The sequence below is a fragment of the Melozone crissalis genome, unplaced genomic scaffold, assembly GCF_028551555.1.
Source record: "Melozone crissalis strain CALT ecotype California unplaced genomic scaffold, PUWL_Pcris_2 ptg000198l_1, whole genome shotgun sequence".
NCBI classification, from domain to species: domain Eukaryota; kingdom Metazoa; phylum Chordata; class Aves; order Passeriformes; family Passerellidae; genus Melozone; species Melozone crissalis.
The window spans coordinates 215,265-241,877 of NW_026535962.1; the positions used below are offsets into that span (position 1 = coordinate 215,265).

The 26,613-nt window shown below is 51.7% G+C and overlaps 1 protein-coding gene across 1 annotated transcript; it reads right to left on the reverse strand.

Moving 5' to 3' along the window:
• Positions 1 to 12,348: 12,348 nt before the first annotated feature.
• Positions 12,349 to 26,018, reverse strand: TAFA3 (TAFA chemokine like family member 3). The gene is made up of 6 exons (XM_054293951.1): positions 25,935 to 26,018; positions 21,733 to 21,817; positions 21,365 to 21,486; positions 15,298 to 15,447; positions 14,231 to 14,355; positions 12,349 to 12,892 (listed from the first exon to the last, which is right to left on the reverse strand). The coding sequence occupies exons 3-6, from the start codon at positions 21,480 to 21,482 to the stop codon at positions 12,881 to 12,883; spliced, it is 405 nt and encodes a 134-aa protein (XP_054149926.1). The 5' UTR covers positions 21,483 to 21,486; positions 21,733 to 21,817; positions 25,935 to 26,018; the 3' UTR covers positions 12,349 to 12,880.
• Positions 26,019 to 26,613: the final 595 nt, after the last annotated feature.

A 26,613-nucleotide genomic window follows, 5' to 3' on the forward strand; every position in this document is an offset into this window, starting at 1 on the left:
TTCATGTTGGGCCCTTTAATTCGCTCCTTTTGAAATTATTCTGATCAGTCAGTGCATAGGGCACTGCTGTAGGGAAAATATTGAACATGGAACAAAGTGGAACGAGATTTGAAATAATAAAAATAAAGAAAAAGCACAGAGAAGAGATTCAGGTACACTTCCAAAATTCTAATGAACTCATTTGCAGAGCTAAAAATTTCTCCGAGACTCCAGTTGATTCAAAGAGAAATGTACTTAATTTAAAACAACTCACTTCAGGGAGCTCTGTACTGGGATGAAATGTATTAAATAATTGATCAACCAGGGAATAAGAAAGAGGGGGTGGGGAGGGAAAGAAAGAAAAACAAAGGGAAGAAAGGTGCCTGGGTGGTGTGTGACCTGGAAATGAAAGACACCTCTACCTGGGGCGTGGGTGACACACTGAAGGGGTGACAGGGTTCCCAGAGCCACCACACTGTCCCCAAGGCTTGGTGGCACCAGCCAAACCAGGGACAGTGTGGTGCATCCCTGCACCACTCCAGCTCTTCACCTCATCCCAAAACTGGAATAACTGGAAAAACTGGAATAACACAAGTTTTATTACATTTCTTTCCAGTCCCAAAGTCACATAGAGACTCTTCATCCTGTGTGGCCTCTGCTGTGGGATTGGTTTCCTTTCTGCTTCATTGGGTGTTTTACAAAAAGTTCAAAATAAAAAAAATATACTTCATCCTTTCTCCTCAGCAGCTCTAAGGGCAAATTACGATGTAGCTGATATGAAAACACACACATTGATAATTTTTGTGCAGTGGCTTGGATTTGGATGTAAAATGGAAATACACATTTAGTGCTTGGCTGTGGCACTGCTGTGCATGCAAACAGCAATTAAAACCTGCAGCCAAATGCCATAAATCCACCAGTGACAGAATAAATGCTGTTAAAGACGGAAAATGAAAAGGAACTGCAACTCATTTGCATTTTGTAAGAGTAATTTTGTTCAGGCTACAGTTGTTCTGAATGAAATGTAACTTCTAAGTAAAGTTTCACTGCACTGAGGCCAGTGTGTGAGTGCAAGAGGCTTCAAACACTGATGGGCTGCTCTGGAGACAATTCCTGAAACACCAATTATTTTTTGTCCAACAATATGTGGCATCATTCAACAAATGAGCTAAACCCTTGGGGTGTAAAGCACACATTAAAATACAGGACTGAAGTCAAAGTGACAAATTAAAAGAGATTATTTCAGTAAGTATGAATGTGAATTTTTGGTCCTTTTCCTTTCCCTTGGCTTTTGCACTGTGCTCCCTCCCAGAGCCAAAGGCATCCCTTGGAAAAATTACTGATTACATGGAAGTGGATCAACAGGAGGCAGGCAGCACCAATGAAAGCAGTTAACTGCTTATTGCACTTCCCTTTGCCTGGTCCCTGGTGATTTTCTCAGCAATGAATAATTCAACAGCCACTGACACATGAGTAACAGCTCCTGATTTGCATTGAGCATCATTCATTAGGAAGAGGGTGAAAACCTCATCTATCTGCCAGCTAACTCCTCATCTCTGGGAGTGCCCAAGGCCAGGCTGGACAGGGCGTGGAGAAACCTGGGCTGTGGGAAGTGTTTCTGCCCGTGGCAGGGGGGTACAACTGGGTGAGCTTTACAGAAAGCCCTTCTATTGCAAGCCATTCCATGACTGGATGATAATGCTGGTTCAGGTTCTTGTCCAGGACCTGGTGGCACAACAGGAACTTCAGTGGGCGGGAGGGGAGCACCATGCCCTGATCCCAGGCACTCCCCATCCCATGGAGAGAATTTTGGGACTGTCACCCCATCCTGTGCTGGCCACATGTGGCCTCCAGCCTCCATCACCACGGCAGGGATGGGAGCCTGCCTCTCCAAATCCGCCTTATTCCCAGCATCAGCCTTTTGGTGTATTAAATCGCCGAGTGCTATGCAGAGCTGATAATCAGATTTACTGATGGAGCTTCTCTGTCTCAGAGGCTCAACTAATCCCTTTTAATCCTTTTCTTAAACTCTTTCTTACAAGTGCTTACAACAGACTTTATCTTTCAGCTTTGCATCTAATTTTGGTTTCCAAATGTGGTTTTTTTTCAAGCAAGCATGTAGCTCTACTTGTTATTTCTAAATGGCTGAAGTGGAACGTATTATACTTGCTCTACAACTATTCCACTGCTCTCCCAGCTCGTGAACCATCCTAAAAAATGCATCCAAACACACCAAAGGGGCTCTGAGAGTTGCGGACGTGGAGTCTGGCAGCAGCTTTGCCTTCCTAAAGGGTATGTGCCAGCATCTGCCTAACATGGGGCTGAGGCATGTCCAAGCTCCAGGCTGACAGAAGAGAGGTTTTTAACTCAGGGATCATTTTTTTGGAGAGATTGGTGGTTTGTGGTGTGTGATACGCTGTCAGGATTGAAGCTTGGCAATCCTATGGCTTCTTTTGTTCCTTTCCATAGCTGGCAATAATCTCTCAAGTGGAAAAAACTTGCCTTTTTAACCTGTGAATATTGGTGAGATCAAGGCGAGCAAGGGCAAGGGAAGGAACAGCCTCCTGCCTTCCCACCAGCAGCAGGTGCTCCTCAGGCCTGAGCAGTGACCTTTATGAGTAAGGTTTAGATTGGCTATCAGGGAAAATTTCTTTGCTGGAAGGGTGGTCAAGCCTTGGAGCAGGCTGACCAGGGAAGTGGTGGAATCACCATTCCTGAAAATGTTCAAAACCCATGTAGATGTGAGGTTGAGGGACATGGTTTACTGGTGTACCTGGCAGAGCTGGGTTAATGCTGGACTCAGAAGACCCTAGAGGACTTTTCCAACCTTAATGATTCCATGATTCTAAGTTAAAGGTGATTTAGAAAATAGTGGACAAAAAGAAATCACCCATTTCCTTCTTTTTTTTCTTCTTTTTTTGAGTAGGTGCTACAATCATTTCAACAAGCAATGAGATTGTTCTCCTGTGAACACCTCCTCACTGCATTCCAGCTCCAGTGACCAGGCACCTTTTGGGATGCTGAAAATTATATAAAAGCCCAGCCTGAGTCACACCAATTAATCTCTGCATCCGCAGCCCCACTCACTCCTGCTCTTGCCTCTCCTACATGTGGACTTCCAACCAACCAGCTCAGCCTGTTCCCATAGAAACTGAGCAGCACATCACCACAGAGTCAGGCTGCTGGGCTTTTTAAGTTCTCATCAGAGCTTTGTTCCCCCTCAGAAGGCCAAGCTGTTCACTGTGACCAGGGACAGCCACTCTGCCTCGGCTTCCAGCAGAAAATGGACTCAGCAGCAATGGCCCCATGCCAGCACCCGGCAAACTCAGGAGCTGAAGTGTGCTGTCAATATTTGCATCACATTAATCAATTCCAGTTGCAGATGAGGCAAGAGAGGATACAGGAGAGGGTAAAGCTAGGGATGTCTTTTGGCCTATTGGCACTAATATCGGTTTCTTGACCAGTAGGTTAAAAACTGTTTTAATCATCTGCTATGAAGATCTTTAAGATCCTTTTCAAGCCAAACCATTCTATGGTTCTAAAACTGGCAAAATTGCACATGCTTTTCCATGTCTGCCTGTTCCATGGCTGTGTCCAATGGCTGTGCAGGCATGGGCTGCATGCCAGCTCCTGGATCAGCAGGAAGATTGGGGCAGTCAAGTCTTGCTGCATCCCACCACTTCCAGAGCATCCCCCAAGGGCTTGAACAGGCTTGGGCAGCAGCAGCAGCAGCAGCTTCCCAGTGTTTCTCAGCTGGGGCTTTGGAAAGGGGAGGCAATGACCACTCACCAAGCCCTTCACACAGGGAAATTGAGTTCAGGCCCGCAGTTAGGGTGACAAGTTCTTGTGACAAGGTCTTTGAAAAATGCTTCTGAAAAAGTGCTGTCCCTGGGTTCCAGGGGATCCCTCCACATAAAGCCAGGCAGAGTCACCCAAAAAAATCCCACTCCACTGGGGAGAGAAGCAAGAAACCAGCAAGTCTCAGAGCTGCATCTGATAGGAAACCTTAGATCTTCTGCCTGGAGTTTTGGTTTTCAATCTAAAGCTGCTAATATAAATATTTACTGGCAATTTTTCCCATTCTATTAGCAGCAGCACTTTGTGCAGGCTGAGTTTCTTAAGGAAATACTTTAAAAATCTACATATTCAAATAATCTCCAATTTTTTTTCCCTCAGGAGTAGAACTCCTGCACATATGGCTTTGCTTATACAACTAGTTTGATTAGATTTTATATTTCCATCTGTAATTTATGGTAAATTACCTACAGATTCATTAAAAAACCCATCCTTTAAATATGTTCTGAATAATTTCTTCCATGTTCTTTATATATAGAACAAAAGTGAGGTGATTCTGTATTCTAAAGGGACACCTACTGATAAGAACATGTTGCATTTGTAGCAGTTTAAATGCAGGATATAGAAAATGTCTATCTTGTTGGGATTTTAAATCCCCACTAAAATGCATTTCAAGGAATCAATCAGTACTGAGTCAATGTACAAGAATTGCTTTAATAAATCTAGAGGTGTCAGACTCTAAGTGAATTGCACATTAAATAAAATCTGATTCTTCATTGAATGTATTGATTATTATCATTAAGAGCAGATCTGCTACTGTTGGCAAGCAGGAGGCTGACAGGATGACAGCAGCACTGCTGAGCTCCAGAGAAAGGATGTTTTGTGTGCAACCTGGGAAGCATCACAGAATCTCAGAATAGTTTAGGTTGGAAGGGGCCTGAAAACTCATCTGGTTCCATCCCCTGCCCTGGGCAGGGACACCTTCCTCTAGACCAGGTTGCTCCAAGCCCCAGCCAACCTGATCTGATCTGAAGTCAACTCCATGCACATCTTGCCAGCTCAGGGAGAGCCCAGGGGCAGAGCAGGAGCTCACCCTGGGATGGGGATGGGGCTGTGGGGATAGAGGGATGGCTCACCCCTCTGCTCCTGACACGGCACCATGCCCTGCACTGACCCAAACCTCTGAGCCATCACTGTGGCAAGTTCTCGGTTCATTGCTTGCACACAGGTAATCATTGTAAAATAAAATGTTCAACCCACTGGCCCTGCATTTTCTATAACTCCTTTAACCAGTTCAGGACCAATATTCCATAAATATATATTCTCCCCAAAAGGCCATTTTCCAAGTATGGGTTTGATGTAAAACAAACTATTACAATATCTGATTTATAAGGCATGTGAAGTTTCTAACTGAAAAAAAGAAGGATGATGTATTTCTCAGGTGTCTTGCTGATTTATTTGCCATGTGGCAATTGATTAGTCATGTCAGCAACTTCATAAGTAACACAATTAATTCTGAAGTTATCCTCAAGTTATCCAAGTCCTGTGTCACTGATGAATGTGTGATGAGTCTGAGTTATAGGTTGCCTCTGAGCTTGACTGACTCGAAATAAGTCACCAAGCTGAGTTGTAAATCACAAGAGATGGATCTGAGTACATCGCTGAGTCACAAGCAGGTTTTAGATCACACATGTCCCGATTTACGGGCTGGTGAGGTGGCCTCTGCTCTGTCTCATGGTTTGGGAGTAAATGCCAGAGTGTAAATCTGGGATGACAGCATCAAACAGCACCTTCCTTGAGGACACTCAAGGTGGAACAGCACCCAGGCAGAGCTGCACTGCTCCTGTCACACCCAGCAGCACTCTGGAACCAGCACTGATGCTGCTGTCACACTCTGGAACCAGCACTGATGCTCCTGTCACACCCAGAGCACCCTGGAATCATCACGGATGCTCCTGTCACACTCTGGAACCAGCACCAATGCTCATGTCACACTCTGGAACCAGCACCCTGCTCCTGTCACACCCAGCAGCACTGGGAACCAGCACTGACCTCTTCCTGCAGAGGGAGAGCTCCGGGTGTGCCTCATGTTCCCTTTCTCCCTCTCCCCCCGAGGTACCCACAGTAAGCCTGACTGGTGCTGGCAGATATTGCAGGCTATTAATTAAGATGTCATTTACAGGCCCACTGGGTGACCTTAATTAAACTATAAAATGGCAAACACTAATAAGGAAGATCATATTGCTGTGGGGGGTGAATCAAACACATTAACCTCCTGGCGAGGAATTCTTTCTTCATCTGACAGGCATAAGAGACCTCGCAGCTTAATGCAAGGTGTCCTCAGGATCACTGCTGGGCCGTGCGTGGCACAGCTCCTCCTCACAGCTGTGGTTCCTCCTGTGGAGCACAGCTTGGTGCATAACCCCTGCAGACTCCACACTGGCACAGGGACCTTTCCTCAGAGCGTCAGACACTGCTCTCCAGGAGCATCAACATGGGGCTCCTTTCTCCTTGTCCTTCTCTTTTTGGGGCTCTTCTCCCTTTTCTGTTTATTACCACAGACTGAGGTGGAGATCACCAGAAACTCTGAGGCTGCACATGAAGCTCTTCTGTTTGTTTTCCTTCCTGTGCATCGCTCCAATGCTGCCACACTAAACACTCATTTCATATTCCCAGGGGGTGAGGGAGATGCCATGAGAGACACATTTACATCTGTAAACTGCAATCAAAGCTAATTAAACCAAACACAAATACTGATTAATAGAAGAGGGAACCTGATGTCAAGTCCCGTGGCTCCATCCCAAGTAACAGAGGCTTCTTTTTTAAGACACAGATTTGCTTGTTCCCTTTAATTCCCAACATCTGGTGGCACATCTCCAGCTCCTGGCTCCAAGGCAGCTGTACTGCATTTGGAAGTGATACAGGGAAAACCATCTGACAGCCAGAGCTCTGCCTGAAATGCAGCTTCCCTTTAAAAACTCACCACTGGGACACTACAATATGACATAAGCTCCATCCTTGTGCTCATTTTGCACCAGGCCACTGGTTTAATTTTATTTCATTAAAGCTGAATTTATTGCAGCAATGCAGTTAAAATATTAATTAATAGACTTGCTGCATTTAAGAGTCCTGGATTCCTTGCTCCAGGCATCAGCTTTCCAGATGAGGTCTCAGATGGAAGTAGGTGCTAGCAGGAGAGATGAAGGTGCAGAAACAGCTCACACTGGAGTGAGTGGCCACAGCAGTTCCTGCACAGTTTTCACAACTCATAGAGAAAAAAGCCCTTACAGAACTGAGTATCCACAATATTTATTTTGCTGTTAATGAACATGGTCTCAGCCCCTGTAATAATCACAGGATTCCCAGTGTATTTAAGTATTATTGTATTTAAATAATTGATTGACTTAGAGCTCACTAATATGAATACATCCAGGAGTGTTTAATTGGATCATTAGTTAATCCTGGCTCCGTGCACTATATCATGTTACCAATAAATCAGTTTTGCTTCTCTCTGCCTGTAAGATCTCACTGCTGACGGCTCAGAGGCCCAGGCTGGGCTGGGAGCACTGCAGAGAAGGTGACACAAGGGAGGTGGCCAGTGCTGCTCCACAGGACTCCAGGGGCAGCTGGCTCCTGGCACACACGGGGAAGCTGAGAGCAGAGAAAAGCACACCATTAGAAGGAAATGGAGCATGTGCTAATTTGTCTGTGTTTTCAGTTAGCACGCATTTATTAGGATGTCTGACTTGCTCATATCCAGGTCAGCCTGGTAATATATTAACCTCTGGTGCCACAGACGTGCACAGGAAAAAATCAAACCACAATTCACAGGGATTTTACACACTGCCCAAGGCACTTCCTGACCATGCCCAGCACTGGCAGCTGGAGGTACTGCTGGTTGCCACCACAGCATCCATCACCCTGACAAGGAAGGGATGCTGAGGCTCCTGACTGTGGGGCTCTGGGCCAAACAGCAGAGGATTGGGACCCCTGTGAGACAGGGACCAGGGCACTGGGAGCGCTGTGAAAGGGGAAGCAAGAGATCAGGGTCAGGGGATGCTGAATGGGTCAGGAGAGCCAGTGCTAGATCACAGACCGAATGCTCCTGCAAATGTCAACAAAACCATACACATATTTTCATTTCTACCTATTTGACCTATGAACTAACTGCAAAATTTCTCTCTAATCCCTAGTAGATGAGCATCAGAGCAGACCTAGGGTCCAGGCTAATCCCTTTATTATGAAGCAATGCTACGGAAATCAAATACCAGCAGTAAGTCAGGAGATTAACAAGCTGGGAAATGCACAAATTAAATTGCATCCTCCCTCTCTGCTCGGGCCCAGCCAATGGCTCTTTTTCTGCTGTGGCCACTGCAGCTGCCCCAGCAGGAAAACAAGGCCAGAAATCCCTTTATAAAAATGAGCCTCTCTTTAATCCCTGATGCAGGTAGCAAGCAGAGTCTGCCCAGGATGAACCCCTGTCCGTGCAGCCCCTCATGGTGGGGTTCTAGGGGATGTCCTGTGCAGGGCCAGCAGCTGGACACAATGATCCTTGTGGGTCCCTTCCAGCTCAGGATATTCTGTGATCCCAGGGATCCTCCTGGGGCGTGGCAGGAGTCAGGCTGCCGGCTCTGCCCTGACCCAGCAGCATGGAGCATCTGCCTTTATGGCACAGGACCATCTAAATGAATATTTTATTCATTCCCTTAAGAACATCTTCACAAATGCACAGTTGAATAAAACATGAGGATGCATTTTTGGAAGAGCCATCTAATGCTTCCAACAGCCCCATCACAGTCTATTAACCAGAGAAAAGACTGTGCTGTTGTATTTTTATTTTAGTGATTCTGATAGAGTCCCATGGCATGCAAGGCAGTGGGGAAGGTGCCCACGGCCCCATCTCCCTGTGGCCACGTGTCCCCACGTCCTGGTGGTGGGGCTGTGGCTGCTGTTGGCTTCTGTCCTGAGCGTGGGAGGGATGGGGCAGCATGCCTGGGTGCTGAAGCCCCTTGGTTCACATCCCCTAAACAGGGATATATCTACTTGCAAACAAGCCAGACTGGGGAAAAAATAAAGCACTGTTCTTAGTGAAAGGTATTGGCAAAGTAGAAAAAATACCTGACCCATGTGCTCACGTCCAAATACACTAGTGCCAGAAGAGCCATGGGCACCTGCCACCTCTGAATCCTGTAAGCTGGATGAGACAGGTTCTGCTTCTCATCTCTGATAAACCAGTTCCAGGTTTCTCCATTGCTGAGCACAGCACGGGAGATGCACAGGGATGTTTTTGCATGGCTGAGGTGATTCTAACAAAAATCTTTCTACTTCTGGAAAAGACAATTCTTTTCTAGTTTGAATTCATTGAAAAGCAGCAATTAAGCCAATGGGCAGAGAGGAGCAAGCAGAGCCACGGCAGGAGAGTGGAGGGGGCAGGGGTTATAGGGAATGGGAGCCAATTAAGGCCGAGAGGAGGAAATTTAGCACAGTTAAAGAAAACGTTCCTCCAGCCCTAAATTGGACTTGCACTCCCCAGTGCAAGGGGCCACTGGTGGTAGGTTCCCTGTGGGATGCCATAGGAGCAGCACTTGCAAAAGTCACAAGGGTGGCACTAGTTAGAGCAGCAAAGCATCAGGAAAAGGGAAACAGCTTTTGGGGAAGAGGACAGACCAGGTGTGGCCTGAAGGCACCACGACTGGGTGAAGGAAAGGGCACCAAAGGTGTGACCCTTGGAGGCCTCCCCTGCTCCCACAGTGACACAGAGCTCACCATCCAGGAGAGCACAGCAACCCCAACGTGGACAAGGTGAGGTCCCTGTGAACGTCCTCCCTTGGAAAGCTCCTGTTCTGGAATAGCTTGGCATCACTGCTGACAGGTAGCACTGATTTATAAAGCAGAAATAAATGAGCCTGCTCCGCAATTTCACCTAATTTTGTCTCCCATTTCAATTTGCCATCTTTCAGCATAATGCTGGGTGGTTAATTATGTTTCCATCTTATTTCTTTGATAATACTGCACCTTGTACTGCTCAAAGGGTTTCATTTTACCTTTCATTTCACCTCCTAGCACAGCTCTACATTTAGTCAGCTTGTAATTTGGGGGTATTTTATGCATTATGCTTTTAGTATTTGTAGGTAAAATGGAATCCTTGTCTTTTAATTCACTCTCTAATAATTCTCCACCAAATCTTAATACAAAAGACTTTTTTTTTTCCCTGAAGACTAATTGAATGGGGTGTAATTATAATACCCAGGGAGATTATATTGAAAGTACGTTAACTGTGACAGTTTCCTCTGACTAATCACCCCTTGGGCAACTTTAAATCTTGTCTGTGCAAGCTCCCAGTCAGATACTGCACAGATCTGCCAAGGCAGAACTTGGCACAAGACTTTCCCACCAAGATGGGGACTTGGGCAGGGTGGATCTGGGACCCTGGCACGAGAGCTTGGGGTGTCCAAGCTGCTGATGCAGCTGCAGGGGTTGATTTGCGTTGTCATCTTATTGCAGGGGTTCTATAGTGTTGTCTCCTTACCACAAAAGTTTCATACCTTCTTGGTGTTTTCATGTGGGCATCTCCTCAGAGCACTGATTCTCTCTCCTTCACAAAGCAGCCAACTGACTCCAGTTCCCTTCTTAACCAGCCACCCACTCTTTTATAGCACTCTTCTTCTCACTGGTTAGAGCTGTGGCCTGTTAAAGTCAGGCCTGTTCCTAATCTTTGATAATGGGCCCAGCTGCAACTCCTTAGGGGTAGGAGTACTTTCTATACTATCTTTATTTTCTTATATTCTATCCCCCTGCAGATTTGTCCTTCAGGGACCAGCAGTGTGGTCACACAGAGAGAGAAGGGATCGGGGTGTCTGCTGGGGACCGTGCAGGTGGCATTGTCCCACTGAGGCGGTGAGGAGACAGGGCACAAAGTCCTTGTCTCAGCCCAGAGATGTTCCCATCACCATCACCCTCCTCCTCGGTTTATTTCTCCTGCTAGGATGTTTGTCTGCTTGGCCAGAGGAAAGCACTGAAAATACAGTGAGTGGAAGAAGGGCAGAGGGCCAGAAGTTGTGGCAGCAGCATCCTTGCCTGGCTGCTCAGGAGTCAGAGGTAACAGCAGCAGTCCTGCAGGCTGCAGTGCTCTCCTTGGAAACACATTTACCTGCCAGGAGAGGAGCAGCAATTTGCAGTATTTGTGTACTCTGATGGTGCGATAGCAGCGAGGTCAGCACTCAGCAGAGACACCAAGGGGCTATTTCCTCACTAAACTGTGGGCTGCAGTAAGTGAAAAATAAGCTTCAAGGGTGCCTATTATGCAGACAATAAAATGTTTTTATACCAATGTAGGTGTCAAGCTCAACACTTCCGCAGAGTGGATCCTTCACATTATGAGCCAGCTATGAAAATGCTCAGCCAAGCAGGGACGTTCTCATCTACAGCCTGGTGTTTCCTGCTGGAAATAACAGATTCTCCCTCTGCATCCGACAGCCTAGGTTCTCAGAGGGCACAGGACTCCAACAGGGAACCTTTGAAATCCCAGTCTGGCCTTTGGCAGGGGGAGCATCTTCGGGGGCACGGCGCTGCGGCAGTGGGAGCTGCCACACAAAGGGGAAGCAACAGGAAAAGAGAAGCTCTCAGCAAAGCATCCTGTAGAAATTAATGCACTTTTCCTTAGGATCGCTATGAGCTACTCAGCCTTTGCTGGCCACAACAGGCTTTCAGCTCTCCTCCAAAGCCATCATTGAAAAAGCTGGTTGGGACTGGAATGGCCGGGGCAGAGTCCCCAGCCCCTCCACCTCAGATTCAGCAGCATGAGAAGCACTACCAGAGACTCCTTTAGGTGATAAGCGAAAAGATCATTTGCAGAGATTAAAATGAATTTATTATTTCACAGTCTGGTATTTACATCACATCTGCAGAGAGTATTACATACCCCATTACAAAAACGTCTCAATAACGAGTCCTGTGGTGGGAGCCAGGGCAGGAGGCAGCAGAGACAGCAGGGACCCCCTCACTGCCATGGTCCACACCATCTCCAGCCCCTCCTGCGCCAGCACATCCCCTGCAGGGTCCCAGAGCAGTCCCAGAGCAGGGCTGGGGGTGCTGGTCCCACAGCCCCAGGGTCCCCAGCACCTCTGACACTGGGGGCACAGAGCTCACGTTGTGCCCCACCTTGAGTTGCCACACCACAGGAAATGGTGCGTCCTGGAGAAGGCCATGAGCTCAGGGCCAGAAGGTAGTACATTTTTCTTTATTTTGGATTACTACAACAAAATCTAGCTTGGTCAGAGGCCCTTTCTGATGCACCAGACACCCCAGAGCTGCAGACAGAGAGGTCGCCTCACACAAATCTGAAATTCAATTGCAAACACAAGCAGAAACTCAGTGCCTGGGATTTGCATGGTGGAAAACACTAAATTCGCAACCTGAATAATGCAATTACTGAGGAAGGAGAAACCAGCAGCATGCACCATGGAGACATCTCACCATCCCTGGGAGCCAACAGGATGTCAGACACCCTCTGACTATGCTGCCACATCTGCTGCCTGTGGTCATGGTGGTGGGGCAGGGAAAGGCCAGGCTCTCAGTGACCCAGGGTCAGGCTGGAGCTCAGCAGCTGCTCCTAGGAACCCCAGGGCTAGGAGCCACGTGGGGAAGGGTTTCACATAACCACTGATTTCCCGATTCCAATGCAACCTGGATTCAGCATCTCGGGGGGAAAGGCGACTCACAGCAATGATTTCAGCTATTCAGACTAAAGCCCACTTTGGGGGCCTGCTGCCTGCCTGTCTCTGCATTGTCAACAGCTCTTACATAGTGGGAGTATTTTATTTAGGAGGGTTAGAAAACGAGCCCGTTTCTTGGTTGGTGAAGGTGTCCCCAGAAAAGGAGGAAACCGTGGAGTGACGGGATGCTGGCACTGTGCTGGGACCCCTCCTGCAGCCGCCAGGGAAGCTGGGGCGCAGAGGATGCTCTGATCCAGCAGCTGCCACAGTCCTGCTGGTGGGCGCAGCCTGGCAGCCCTGCAGCACCCGCCTCTGCAGGGCCGCATCCTGCTGCCCACGGGAGCACCAGACCCACGGCAAGGCTGCTCAGCCCGTGCCGCGCTGCACGGGGTCTATCGAGTGACCTGCGGAGGAGAGCAGAAATCATCCAGTGCATCCAGCTGATTCCCCATCCATGAATTATCAGCAAACAGCCTCAAGAGGTGCAAATAAGATTGGCTCTTTACTTTCATTTAACGGAGTGGCCATTCCAAATGTCACCTTAAGGATGGTTTGTGATTTTTGTGCTCTAGCTGCAGCTCCCACTGAGGTGTGCCTGCACAGGGGACTGAGATGCAAATCCAGCCCTTTGGCACCATTCCAAAGTCACTAAAGTCATCCAAAGTTACCAGAAGTCCTTTTGAAAACACAGGTCTGTGTTCCCAAACTGCTGCCTCCCTAAGGAGGGGCACAGCACCCAAAAGGAGGTTGGCCATGGAGGGGTCTGTTGGATGAGGCAGGAGAGCAGAAGCTCCCAAGTTCTGCTCCCATTCCAGATGGGAATGGTCCCAGTGAGAGTTCAAAACAGCAAAGCCAGAGCAGAGGTTTTGTGCTAAGTCAGTTGCTGGGGGAAACCAACCAAACAACACTCAGAGGGGGAAAAGACAACCAGCTCAATGTAATGCTGTAGGTACTGGTCAGTGATGGATGCTCAGGGCTGGAGGAACCTTTTTGGTTGTCCATAAAAACACTTCAGCATGAAAGTGCTTTCTGTGCACAAAAATAATAGCAGCAATGAAAAAAATCCTGACATTGCTTAATACGATAATTTTGTGGTGGGGGATGTGGGGTGAGGAAAACGAAAGCATAAGGAATAATTACACTCAACAGTATGAACAATGATTACAAAATTATGCAACTGATTAACCATGGCATATATGTAATTACTAATGAGTTTGATAAAATTTTAATTACACCTTGTTCTTTGGGGTATTCAGCAAGCCATGAAAATAATAATCGTGTAGTGTTCTGTCACAAATGATTGCCTCAGACAGGGAACAGAGACAGATTCAGGGCTGTGCCACTGGGTTGGGAAGGGCAGCCCGTGGCCCTGGAGCAGTGGGTAGTGCTGGGGAGCAACCTGGACAGCCTGGGAGCCCTGGGATGTTACACAGACACACCTGGGGTGTCGGCTCAGGGGCTGAGCCATCCAACACCAAGCCTTCCAGCAAGAATGATCAAGTGGAAAAGCTCTGCGATGCACGCAGGGTTGTGGCATGCCTGCCAGCCCCTCCAGCACCAGTGACAAGTGCACAGCCCAGACCCTCTGCTCTGCTCCAGTGAGTCCTTATCAGTGTGTGCCCTGAAGGAGCTGGAGCTCTCTCCTGCCCCCAGAGCTGTGGGTGCTCTCCTGGGTGTTGCTTGCTTGCCCCAGGCTGGGGAAGGCACACCTGTGCTCCCCCCAGCACCTGGCAGGGACGTACCTTGGTCGTCTTCACTTTGTTGCCACTGCTGCAGCTCCATCCCGACAGGTCAGGCAGCACTTTGCATTCCTCCCCGTGCAGACACGGCTCCATCTGGCACCACCACTTCTGCAGCACGATGGAGGCTGCGGAGAGGACGGGATCAGCAGCCAGGCTGCAGCACAGGGCATGGGGGACCAGCTGTGCCCACCCTCGGGTGACACCAGGAGATACAGCCCCTCTCTCCAGCACAGCTCACATTGAGGAGCCCTGGACCAGGAGCTGCTCCTCACCTGCCTGGCCTCACCTGGCCCAGCTGCTCCACCTGCCTCCAGAACACTCTGTTTTCTCTCACTACCCAAGGAAAAAAAAGCCCAGAGTCCTCACACCCAGGGAGAGCAGTGCTGTTCAAGAACCTGTTTCAAGCTCCACTTACAGAGCAAAGGGATTGTCTCCTACCACTCTGCTCTACTAGGGTCTTGTGATTCATGGCTCCAGTCTGGGCAACCAGAGTGGGCTCTCTTGTATTTGGGAACAATATGACCTGAGCAGCTGGGGACAACAAGAGCCTTTCCTAACAATTTATCCTGGCATTACTTGGTGTTGCACAGAACTGCAGTCACAGGCCACTGGTTGTCAAGCAAATCAATACCATGCTGGCAGGGGCTGGTGATGGCTCTTTGGTCGTAGCACATAATGGCATTCAATAAAACATACAGGTTGTATGCCTGGTGCTCCTCACAGGCAAAGGTGTTGCATGGCTGGAATCATATCCCTGCTTCCAGCTGTGGCAGCAGGGTGAGGAGACGTGCAGGGATCAGTGCTGCAGACCTGACCCCAGCACTGTGATGCTGGCACCCCCGTAACTCCCCCACAGCACACAGCCCAGGGCTGCACAGAGTGGAGTATCACAGCCACACCAGCTCAGTGAGTGTCCAATGAGAGAGTGCCCCAAAATGTGCCCCCTTCCCCATTGCTCTGCTGCAGGATCCCAGCTAATGCCAGGGACATGGAGACCCCGCACCTGTTTAACCCATGAAGATGAGGTCAGGGATTGAAAAGGAAGGGGTTGCACCGTGGGTACTCACCATCCACGCAGGAGGGAGCTGCCCGTGTTGTCCCTGCCACCTGCCCTGGGAAGCAGGAGCACTTCACCGTCTGGGAGCGCTCCTCGATCTTGTTCTTGTTGCAGCACCGGTGAGCTGCAATCACCTCGCACGTGCCGGGCTCCACGTGCACTGCAGGAGAAACAGCCCCGTGAGCCCAGAGAGCTCAGGCCATGCCCTGCCCTGGGCAACACTCAGAGACCCCAGAGAGCTCAGGCCATGCCCTGCCCGCTGCCCTGGGCAGCTCTGCTGCTCTGAGCTGCGACCAAGGCACAGGAGAGCCCGGTATGTGCAGCGGTGTCCCAGCTCTGGAATCTCCCCTTGGGCTGCTGGTGACGTACAGCTGGTGTCTGGGCACAGCATCTTCCCAGCCCTCGTGTCACGAAAAGTGCTGGTACCTGCTCCACACCTCTCATATCTCAGCTCTTGCTCCTAATAGCCCTCACACCCATCGTACCCTCCAAAATGCATCCCCTCTTGCCACGGCCAAGCCAAGAGCTTTATTGAAACCAACGAGCACATTAGCTAATTGCAGCTGATAATGAGATGCACTTTGCTACAAGAGGGGATGGTGCACTGTGCTGCTTTTGGCTTCAAGCACAGCACCATCCCTTCCGACCACAGCTACAGTCAGTGCCTCCACCTTGCCATCACCCACCCTCTCCCTGGAGGAGGATCAGGTTTCCACCCTGCAGCGGCAGAGAAATGTCATGGTGTTCATCAGCAATTCAAGCTGCTCTGCTGCTCCCCCTCCCAGTGCCATTAAAATATTAAGGAAAATAGAAAACTACCGTGTTGGCTGATCACCTCTGGGATCAGAGTTTAGAGCTGGTCAGCATCTCAAATCAGTGCTCCAGCTGGGTAATGGCCCACACAAGCACAATACAAATCAGCCAAAAAGGGCTGACAGACTTCATTCCCACAACCCCAGAGATGCCTGCAGGTCCTGCTTAATGAGCACTGGGGCAGCAGTGCAGAGCCACACATGGGCACGTCCTGCGTCCTGTGGGTCACTGGGGACAGTCTTTTATTCCCTAGCAAACAGGAGCCAAGCTGGGTAGAGGACAGGGAAGCTGCATTCCTGCAGAGTGGCATCCCAAAATGTACGCAGGCAAGCAGGCATCACGGCATTCCTGGTTGCTCCACGCCCTCGGCTCAGGACACTTCCCACCGCACACCGGCAGGATGGGCTGCACAATCACCATGACTCTAATTTACGCCATTTAGTGCTATTTCATGGTCATTTTCTTTTAATTAACCCTTATTTTCATTTCTGTCCATAATAATTACACCATTATTATATGGAATATTTTGTAATAATATCTCTGGCCACAAATTTTATCTTCTCTTTGAAATTCCATAGTAATTCAGCTTTAATGATAAATTCTATTCTTTTTGTATACAGAAATGGTAGGCTTCGGTGAAAGTGAAAAGCAAAGCAACTCTTTGCAGAACGAACATGACTGTTTTGCCCTTCTTTATGCTTCATGGTATTTTTCAAATAATTTGAGGAGGAAGCAGAGATCCTTGGCCTGGGCTGCCTATGAGCCCACATTCCTCTCACACTGTGGTCCAGGACCACAAGGAGTCACTCTTCCCCCCTCGTGCACCTCACCAGGGAATTTTACACCCTCAAGTCTCAGTGTTCCCACGTAGTTACTGTTTTGACTCATTTTCAGAAAAGCTCCATTAGCAGAGCTCTTCCCGGGAGGGCTGCCCAGGCAACCCCTCTGCTCCCTTGCAGTCCTGCTCTCCGGCTGCTCATTTCCAGCTAATTTTAAAAGGTTCAGCCAAGGGAGAGCCAGGCAGAACTGAGAAATCGGTCATTACAACCATGTAAGAGCAGTTTGCTAATGTGTCAAAGCCCTTTTAATTTGCTCGGAAAGGTGCAGCTCAGTGATAAAGAGAAATTTGACTCCCTCTGCCTTATGGCAGCCAGCTGAGTGTGGGGCATTGCAGTGCCCAGAGTCCTTGCCCAGGCAGAGCTGCCTGTGTGGGGCAGGTACCCCATTGCCCTGGCACAGCCCCCCAGCCCGCTTGGGGCACACACAGCCCCCCAGCCCCTGGCACAGCCCCATTGCCCTGGCACAGCCCCCTTGGGGCACACACAGACCCACAGCCCCCTTGGGGCACACACAGCCCCCCAGCCCCTGGCACAGCCCCTGGCACAGCCCCACAGCCCCCTTGGGGCACACACAGCCCCCCAGCCCCTGGCACAGCCCCTGGCACAGCCCCACAGCCCCCTTGGGGCACACACAGCCCCCCAGCCCCTGGCACAGCCCCACAGCCCCCTTGGGGCACACACAGCCCCACAGCCCCTGGCACAGCCCCCAAGCCCCCTTGGGGCACACACAGACCCACAGCCCCTGGCACAGCCCCCAAGCCCCCTTGGGGCACACACAGCCCCCCAGCCCCTGGCACAGCCCCTGGCACAGCCCCCAAGCCCCCTTGGGGCACACACAGCCCCACAGCCCCTGGCACAGCCCCATTGCCCTGGCACAGCCCCCTTGGGGCACACACAGCCCCCCAGCCCCTGGCACAGCCCCTGGCACAGCCCCACAGCCCCCTTGGGGCACACACAGCCCCCCAGCCCCTGGCACAGCCCCTGGCACAGCCCCTGGCACAGCCCCACAGCCCCCTTGGGGCACACACAGCCCCCCAGCCCCTGGCACAGCCCCTGGCACAGTCCCCAAGCCCCCTTGGGGCACACACAGCCCCCCAGCCCCTGGCACAGCCCCACAGCCCCCTTGGGGCACACACAGCCCCACAGCCCCCAAGCCCCCTTGGGGCACACACAGCCCCACAGCCCCTGGCACAGCCCCACAGCCCCCTTGGGGCACACACAGCCCCACAGCCCCTGGCACAGCCCCTGGCACAGCCCCCAAGCCCCCTTGGGGCACACACAGCCCCCCAGCCCCTGGCACAGCCCCACAGCCCCCTTGGGGCACACACAGCCCCACAGCCCCTGGCACAGCCCCATTGCCCTGGCACAGCCCCCTTGGGGCACACACAGCCCCACAGCCCCCTTGGGGCACACACAGCCCCACAGCAAGGGCCCTACTGATGGCAGAGCTGAAGAAGCAGCACGCAGCACCGGACTCATCCCGCTCTCAGGCCACAGAATACTTCCATTTGCCTGAAGGTCTTAGAACTGTAGAATCAGAGCCTGGCTAGGGTTGGAAAGGACCTTAACAATCATCTTATTCCACGCCCTGGCATGGGCAGAGACACCTTCCACCAGGCTGGGTTACTGCAAGCCCCATCCAGCCCAGCCTTGAACACTTCCAGGACTGGGTTCAAGGGCACTCTGAGCCAGGGCCTCACCACCCTCACAGGGAAGAATTTCTTCTGAATGTCTAACCAAAACCTGTCTCCTTCCAGTTTAAACCATTCCCCATTGCATTTTCTTCTGACAATCTGGCACCCTGCCCTGCCCTAGGACACGATGCCATTGGAAATTTGCCCCCTCCAGGTGCCAGCCCAGCCCTGGCAGCAGGACACTGCATCTCCTCCCCAGGCCATGCATTTGAGCCCATGGGGAGCTAGGTAGGGGCCGTCCCAGCTGCCAAAATCCACCTCAGCTCCTACCCACCAGATTCACCTGCTTTCCCAGCCCTGCCACTCGGGGTTTTCATGTCCCATGCTTGGGAAGTGAGAGCAGAGAGGCTGAGCCCATGTGCAGTGCGAGCAGCGGGCCCCAGAGCTCCTGCAGCTGCTTCTCCTTTTGCTGAGCAGCAGGAAACTTGGAACAAAATGCGTATCAGATGGATGGTGTGTTTAACACCGACAGCAGGAAACCTCCCGAGAGCCTGGGATAAGTTCCAGAGCTTCTGGCATGCTTCTCCCTCCCATTTAACTGGTATTTCCCCGCTGGAACCCGTTTTTAAAAGACACAGCTTATCTCATGGAACCATGAAGAATTGTAAGAGCAAACAGCTTTTGAATCCTGCATGCAAAAATAAAATGAAAATGCTGTCCTACTCTGATTGACCTTTAAATGAGCAGTAGAACATGGGGTTTTTATGGCATAACCCGAAATGACACATTTTGAGTATCTCAGGGAGCGTGGGCACAACCCCACATGTTCAGTGTAAAATACTGCTTGCTGGTGGAGAGCTACAAAATGAAGAGAAGTTGGATGCATATGTCAGGCAATGCCAAGAGAACCTCATTTCCCAAAAGAAAAAATCCCAGCTGACTTAAATGCTTTTTTACTTCTGCTTCAGGTTGAGTGATGAGCACAAAGGCAAAGACAGCCCTTTGATTATCAGCTTTAGAAGGTGCTGGGGTAGGGCCACCTTTGTGGTATTTGGATCCAGACATTCCAGCCTTGCTCATCATGAAGCCTCACTACGTTACACGGGGGATTAAACTGCTGGTGAATCATTCTTCACCAAGGAGTCTCTTATTCTGTTCCCAAACGACGTGCTTGATTCATGTGGCCCCTTAAATCCAACCACATTCTGCAGGAAGCAGCACTTTGCTTGGACTAAGCAGCATCTCCATGCGCTGGGTGGGCACAAGGGATCTCGGGCATGTGGTATGATTTGTGTGCAGGGCCAGGAGTTGGACTTAATGATCCTTGTGGATCTCTTCCAACTTGAGATATTCTGTAATTCTGTTATCAGACCTGGTTGTCACAGTCAGACGTGTCCCTGGACAGCAAACAAAGGGTTTGCATGTGGACTCTCCAAGAAATTTTTAAGTTTGAGGTCACAATTCCTCTGCTACTGATAATTTTTGGGTGGTTTTACATGTGAATAAACACAATTCAAAGAAGCAGCTCCCTACAAAGTAATACCATGGATGAGCAGGGCTCTCTGGCACTAGGATTGGGCAGGTTGAGTGAGCATTTAAGCTGCCCGCAGTGCCCATATCCCTGGTAGACCTGATTCAGTGCCAAAAAAGTCATCCCAGAAAAAAAGTGAAGAGTTTTCTCCCAGTTAGAATCACAGAATAGTTTAGGTTGGAAAGAAGCATAAAGCTCATCTTGCTCCACTGCCTGCCACTACCAGAGCCACCTTCCACTAGCCCAGGTTGCTCAGAGCCCTGTCCAGCCTGACCTTGGACACTTCCAAGGATGGGGTATCCAGGGTTAGGAGGAGGGAAGAGCAGGTAGCTGCTGCCTGACTGGGTGAGGGAGGCACTCTGGAAGATGTGTTTTGGTTTTAAGCAATGCGGGTGGGGATTACAGGATTAGAACTGCTTTAACTGTCAGGCAAAAATGACAGAAATAGGACAGGGATAGGTGTGGGGTCAATCAAGAGCGTGAATGGTTTCAAATTAACCCCTAAATGCCCTTTCCAAGCAGAGGCATAGGAAGCAGACAGCAGGTGCCCTGGGATCTGAGTGTTTGCCTGTGCTGCCAGGTGCACAGCTCCACCAGAAACACCAGTAACACCAGCATCCACCTCCTCATACGTCCTCCCACTGTGCTCCAAGGAGCCTGTACAGGTGTACATATGGATCATTTATATGCGTCTCAGATTTTGCTGCAGACATGAAGAAATTCCTTCTTTAGCTCCTTAGACCATCCCAGCTCACCAAGCCACTGGTTTTAAATGCCCCACAATGAGCATTCACAACTTCTATCTCCAAGCAGCAGCTGCTATGGCTGCATGTTCCCACCCATCTTGAAGGAGCCGTCCTGGCAGTTTCCTGCACATGTGGACACTCCAAACGCCAATCCAGCAGCTGTCACAGTGGCACTGTGTTGTGCCTCTTGGTGTCCGTTTGCTGGATGCTGCCCCACACATTTGGCATGCTCATCCTTGCTGCCCAGACCCCAGGAAAAGGGATGGACACTGAGCTCCTTGAGGCTGTCAGCATTTGGTCCCCAGAGATGCCCACCTGCTCCAGGTGTGCACCACAGCCTGGAACTCCTCCTCCCCCGCCAAGAAATGGGAGACAGAACTTCACCAAGCAGCTCATCCCCACGTAACCCCCACCTCAGGCATCCCATGAAGACCCCAAGGTACTGCCATTGGCATGGGGACCCAGATGACTGCACAAGCATGTGGCACATGCAGCAAGGGTCTCGCTCCCCTACCTGAATGGCTTCTGTGCTGATGCGTGGAGGCCAGCGTCAGTCGTCCCCACAGCGTGGTGAGGCAGAGGCTGAGCACGAAAACCCATTTGCTCAGGCTCTGTATATCTCTCTCACTCATTCTACCGAAAACAAGAAGAGATATGTGGAGGAAAAGGGACTGAGGAGGGCTGGGAGGTGCAGATCCACTCACCAGTATGACTCCTGAACGTTGTGAGCACTGGGGTATCTGGCTGTGGGGACATGGCCCTGGGAGATGAAGGGATTGACCCACCACCCTCAGATGACCTCAGACTTCATCAGCAGCATAGGCCATCTCAGCAGCACAGAAAGAGATCCCACCGGCAGTAGTACAGGTGAGTGATGGTTACCTTTTACTGGTGATTCACGGTCACATCTGTGCATCTGCCAACCTCAGGTGGGTCAAGTCTTTGCAAGGAGCAGACATCAGCACATCTGAAAGGAGAAAGAAGGACATGGGCAGTGATACCTGCCATCAGCATGAGCCACTGTGTCCCTGGGAGTGGCTGGGGACACCTGGGAATTTCACCAGCCCCACTGCAGGACACACACTCTCAGGTGCATGAGCACGTGTCCATCGCACCACTGAAACTTCTCCAGGGGCTCCGCCCATAACCCTGCTCACCCCTTTGAACAGCAGGACCTGCAGAGCTGCTCCTGATTTTTACTGCTGAGAGCACAAAATCAGGTCCTTTATAGTAGGTCATTAAAGCAGATGACAAACACTAAATGCACAGGCAGTGTGTGTGGGAAGAGCCAGAGCAGATCAGCAGCGAGTCATTTCAGGTTCTGCCTTGTCTGTGCGTGGGTACATGCTGTGACTGTCCTTGTGTCGCTGAGGTCCCTTGCAGTGATGCCCAAGGCTTGGCACTTGTAAAGCACTTGCTGACAAGCAGAAGGATGGGCTGATCCCGCTGGATGTCCTGGGGCCAGCACCCACAGGAGGCAGGAATTGCAGCAGGAATTGCAGCAGGCTGCCAGTGGGATACGCAGAGCCCACGGCAGTGCCAGGACCTGCAGTCTGCTCTCCCAGGCATCACCTTCCTCTGGGGCTGCTCCTCCTGCCAGCACAGACACCAAATTCCTGCAACCACACACTCAAAACTGCATCAGCTACCCCTGGACACACTGAGAATCTCTCTTGGCACCACACTGGCACCACTCCCACTCCATGCAGCGCATGCTGGGAAGAAGCCAAGTCTTACACCATCTGAAGCCCCTAGAGAAAAACGTAAATCCCAAAAGGTTTTGTATTTTACTGCTGGGTTCTTTAAATGTGTTCTCTTCACTATTTACAGCCCTTCAGATGGGAACAGCTCTGGCACTCCGCAGGCAGCAGCACCAACAGCCCTGTCACTGCTTGGCAGCTGCCAGGTGGCATGGTGACCTCCCAGCCTCCATTATCACCTGCTGGGGTCTCACCACGTCCAGCAAACAACTATGTCCCCCATAAAATATTAGTGCTGGATCATAACTTACTAACAAGACACCACAAAGACCAGTGGCGATGACACGGAGACTGGGGAGTGCTGCCAGGACCAGCAGCAGGTGCCAGGGGTGCCCCTGCCCTGTGCCAACCTTGCACCCACAGTCCCCTCCATGGGCAGTGCACTGGACAAACCCACACCCCTCAGAGAAGAAATCTTCAATTTTCAACCATGTTTGAAATTTCTATCTGCTCCGGACCATGAGACAGTGAAACCACAGACTCCTCTAATGAAGAGGTGATGCTTCTTCACACACAATATGCTGACATTTTTAATCAAAATGAAGTGATTTGAAGTGGTAAAAAGGACATTTCTTGTTTGGAAGCATTTAAAAATGAATTTTCCTGTTTTAAACTGGCATTTCAAAATGAAAAATGCTTCATTCCGAATTGGTGATTTAAAGTGATATTTTGCACTTTGATTCTCCCATCTGGGAAACAAAAATCAGAAAATGTCATCAAAAGTGTTGACATTTGCGCAGGAAGAAACCAAAGGTAGATTGACAAAACCACATATTTTATGCTAAAAAGATAATTTAGAGGTAAGGAAACGCTTATAATTAATGCTGTGGGATGGTCAGCTGGGCCAGGAACAGATTGAAGAGTGTCTGGCAGCATCCCACGTGCTGTCCTGACTCCATCCCTGCCCACTGCTCCAGCCCCTCCATTGCCAGGAGGAATCCAGTGTGGCTCAATGTGCAAGAAAACCATTGCTCCTCAAGGTGATGTGATGGGACTCTAGACTCTCTCCTGTAAACCCATATTTAGGTGATCTCTGATGTTCTGGCACAATATGCTCTGCATGAGGCTTCTCAGAGGGGGATCATACAACAGCTGGTGCTGCTGGAGTCCCCTTGGAGACGTGACAGCCCACTGTGTAAATACGGATGTCAGCTCAAAGCATGCACTATTTGCTCAATGACAAAGCAAACAGCTCTCTCAGAGCTGCTCAGCCCTTCAGCTGAACCCAGAGGCAGTGAGTGCCAAGCACTGCGCCCAGCAGGCAGTGGGGCACGTGCCCCACACCTGGGGCCACCCTGCCCAGCCACGCTGCACACAGCAGGAGCTGTGTCCCAGCTGTCTTGCCCATGATGGGGCACAGCTGGCAGCCCAGATGTGAGGACAGCAGACACAATGCTACTGCAGTTTTTGCAACAGCGAGTCCCCAGTGCCAGCACACCTCCCATGCACCTTCCAGCAGAGCAGCCAGGTCCCCATCAGGAGAGCCTGGTTTCCTGGCTGCTGCTGCTGCAGCTCCTGCTCCGTGCAGGGAGCACAGCCCAGCGCCCGGGCACCAGGCCTGAGCCCCACAGCACACACCAGAGCCCTTCTGGAGGAGCCATCCCCAGCTCATGCCCATGGGACCCTCCAGGCCATGTGAGTTTCCAGGAGACATTCCTAAACCTCTCAGCTGGAACAAAACCCAAGCACTCCACTGGCCACTCCATCCCACAGGGGACAGCAACACGCTCCCAGTGCAAAGTATATTTAGCTCAGAAAGGCTGAGCTGTTTGCTATAGCCAAGGAAGCATAAATAAATTACAGTGTTATCAATAATGCAATCCACACTGTCCATGCCACACTCCGAAGGGAAACCACTGAGCTGAGCAGGAGCCACGCTGGGGGCCAGCAGAGCACAAGGGGAGCAGGAGGACACGGTGCATCCCAGTGCTCCATGCTGGCATGGGCACTCAGAGCTCCCACTCATGCCCAAACTCCCATTAGAAAACACAGCTCCGCAGAAATTGCTGTTTCGACAGTTATCAACCTCCAGTGTCGTGAGATTACAACTACAAATGTTTGGTCTGACTTGAGATTTTTCAGCCTGGAATGTCAGTGAAATGAAGAGTGGTGCTCTGGCATGTCAAAACATTTAATTTTGATTGAAGATCTTGGTATTCTCAATTCTGTTATGTGCTGTTTGGAATTTTGTGGATTTTTTCACTAACATTTTTTAGCTGCTTTTGCCTTTTGGGTCTGAGCTGGGACCTGAAAGAACTGTCAAATTCCCCAGTCTCTCGGACTGTCAATCTCAGTTGCAAGAGTTGATGGCTCCTCTGTGAGGGCCCACGTCCCTCCCTGTAGGCACATGTGGGCATGGGCCATCATCCACATGGGAGCTTCATCGAGGTTCTCCAGCACAGACACACCACAGGAACAGCTCCCTGCTGCCTTCGCAGACACTCTGCCTGTCACAGGAGCTATGGACGTTTTCCTCCTCCTCCGTTAAAGCCCCATGTGGAACTGTGCCCCTCCAGCCAGGGTCCAGTGCCCCACGGTGCTAATGAGGCGAATGAGCAGCCCCCCAAGCGCTCTGCAGCAAAAGGGATGGCTGATGAGCAGGAGGAGGAGATTGCTGCTTCCCTGCCTTGGCACCCACAGCATGGACAAACTCACGACTCCAGAATGGGACTGGTGCAGCTCATGCTCTCCTGCGAGCCCCTGAGCCTCTGCTCGTGGTGGTGGGGCCATCTGACCCATCCTGTGCCCCTCGAGCCACCCCACGAGGCAGCTGGCTCTCGGTGCCGCTGCCCTTCCAGAGCAACGGAGCATCCTTGGCTGCAGAATCTGGGATCTCTCCGGCGGCGCTTTGCCTCCCAGAAAGGCGGGTAGCTTCACAGCTCTGGCAAAACAGCATCCGTGACGAGCCCACTCTCCGAGCTGGGGCCGGACCGGGCCCCGCCGGCTCCGAATCCCCCCTCAGCCCGCAGGGACCGCGGCCGCCGCTGCTGTCGGAGCCACCGGTAACGGGGCGCGGGGCAGAGCCGGCCCCGTTAAACTCACTGCAGGGGCCCTCCCGAGCCCCGCTCCGGCCCCGGGGAGCCCCGGCGGGGGACCGGGACACGCGGGGACCGGGCAGCGACGCGAGGCGGCCGGGCGGAACCGGGAGAGCCGGACCCCACGGCGGAGCCCCGGACCGGCACCCGGTGCCAGCGGCACGCCGATCCCGGCGGCTTCCCGGCCCCCGGCGGGACTCAGCGTCCCCTCGGAGCGGCGCTCGGCACCGCGGCGGGAGCGGCCCCGGGGCCGCCGTCTCGTTCCCCCCGCCAAACTTTCCGCACGTACCTGCCGGTGGCCTCGGGGCGGGCGGGGGCCGACGCTGCCCATGGCCGGGGGCCGCTCCGCTCCGCTCCGCCGGGTCAGCGCCGCCTCCGCGGGCCGCAGCCGCCGGGGGCCGCGGGCATCGCCGGGCGGCGGCGGCGGCGGCGGCGCGGGGCTGGGCGGGGGCGGCGGGCGCGGAGCCGAGCGCAGCCCGGCGGGGCCGGGGCCGGCGGGAAGGGGCGCAGCGCCGCCTGCTGCTGCCGCCGCTGCTGCCGCTGCCGCTGCCGCCCGGGGACCGGCCGCGATCCCGGGCTGGCACCGGCACCGGCTGCGCACCGAGCCGCTCGCCGCCGCCCCCGCCCGCCAGGGCGCTGCCCCGCCCCGGTCAGCCCCGGCGCCCGTCAAGGCTGTCAGGGAGGAGGAACAGGAAGAGAGAATTAACGGGAAAAATTATTTACACACACAACCCCTTTCCATCCCCCCCCAAAAAACAAAGTGGGGGGTGATGGCCCCCGTGAGCTCCGAGGGATATGGAACGGTCCAGGGATGGACAGATGGAGAGACAGACAGCCGGATAACTGGCCCTGGCATTCTCCTTCTCAAAAGATGAGCCTGGTCAGAGCTAATTTACCCCAAAACTAATTTTCCCTGCCAAAAAAGGTGTGATGGATCCGTGAGCACAGAGGGGTGCTACATGGTGTGG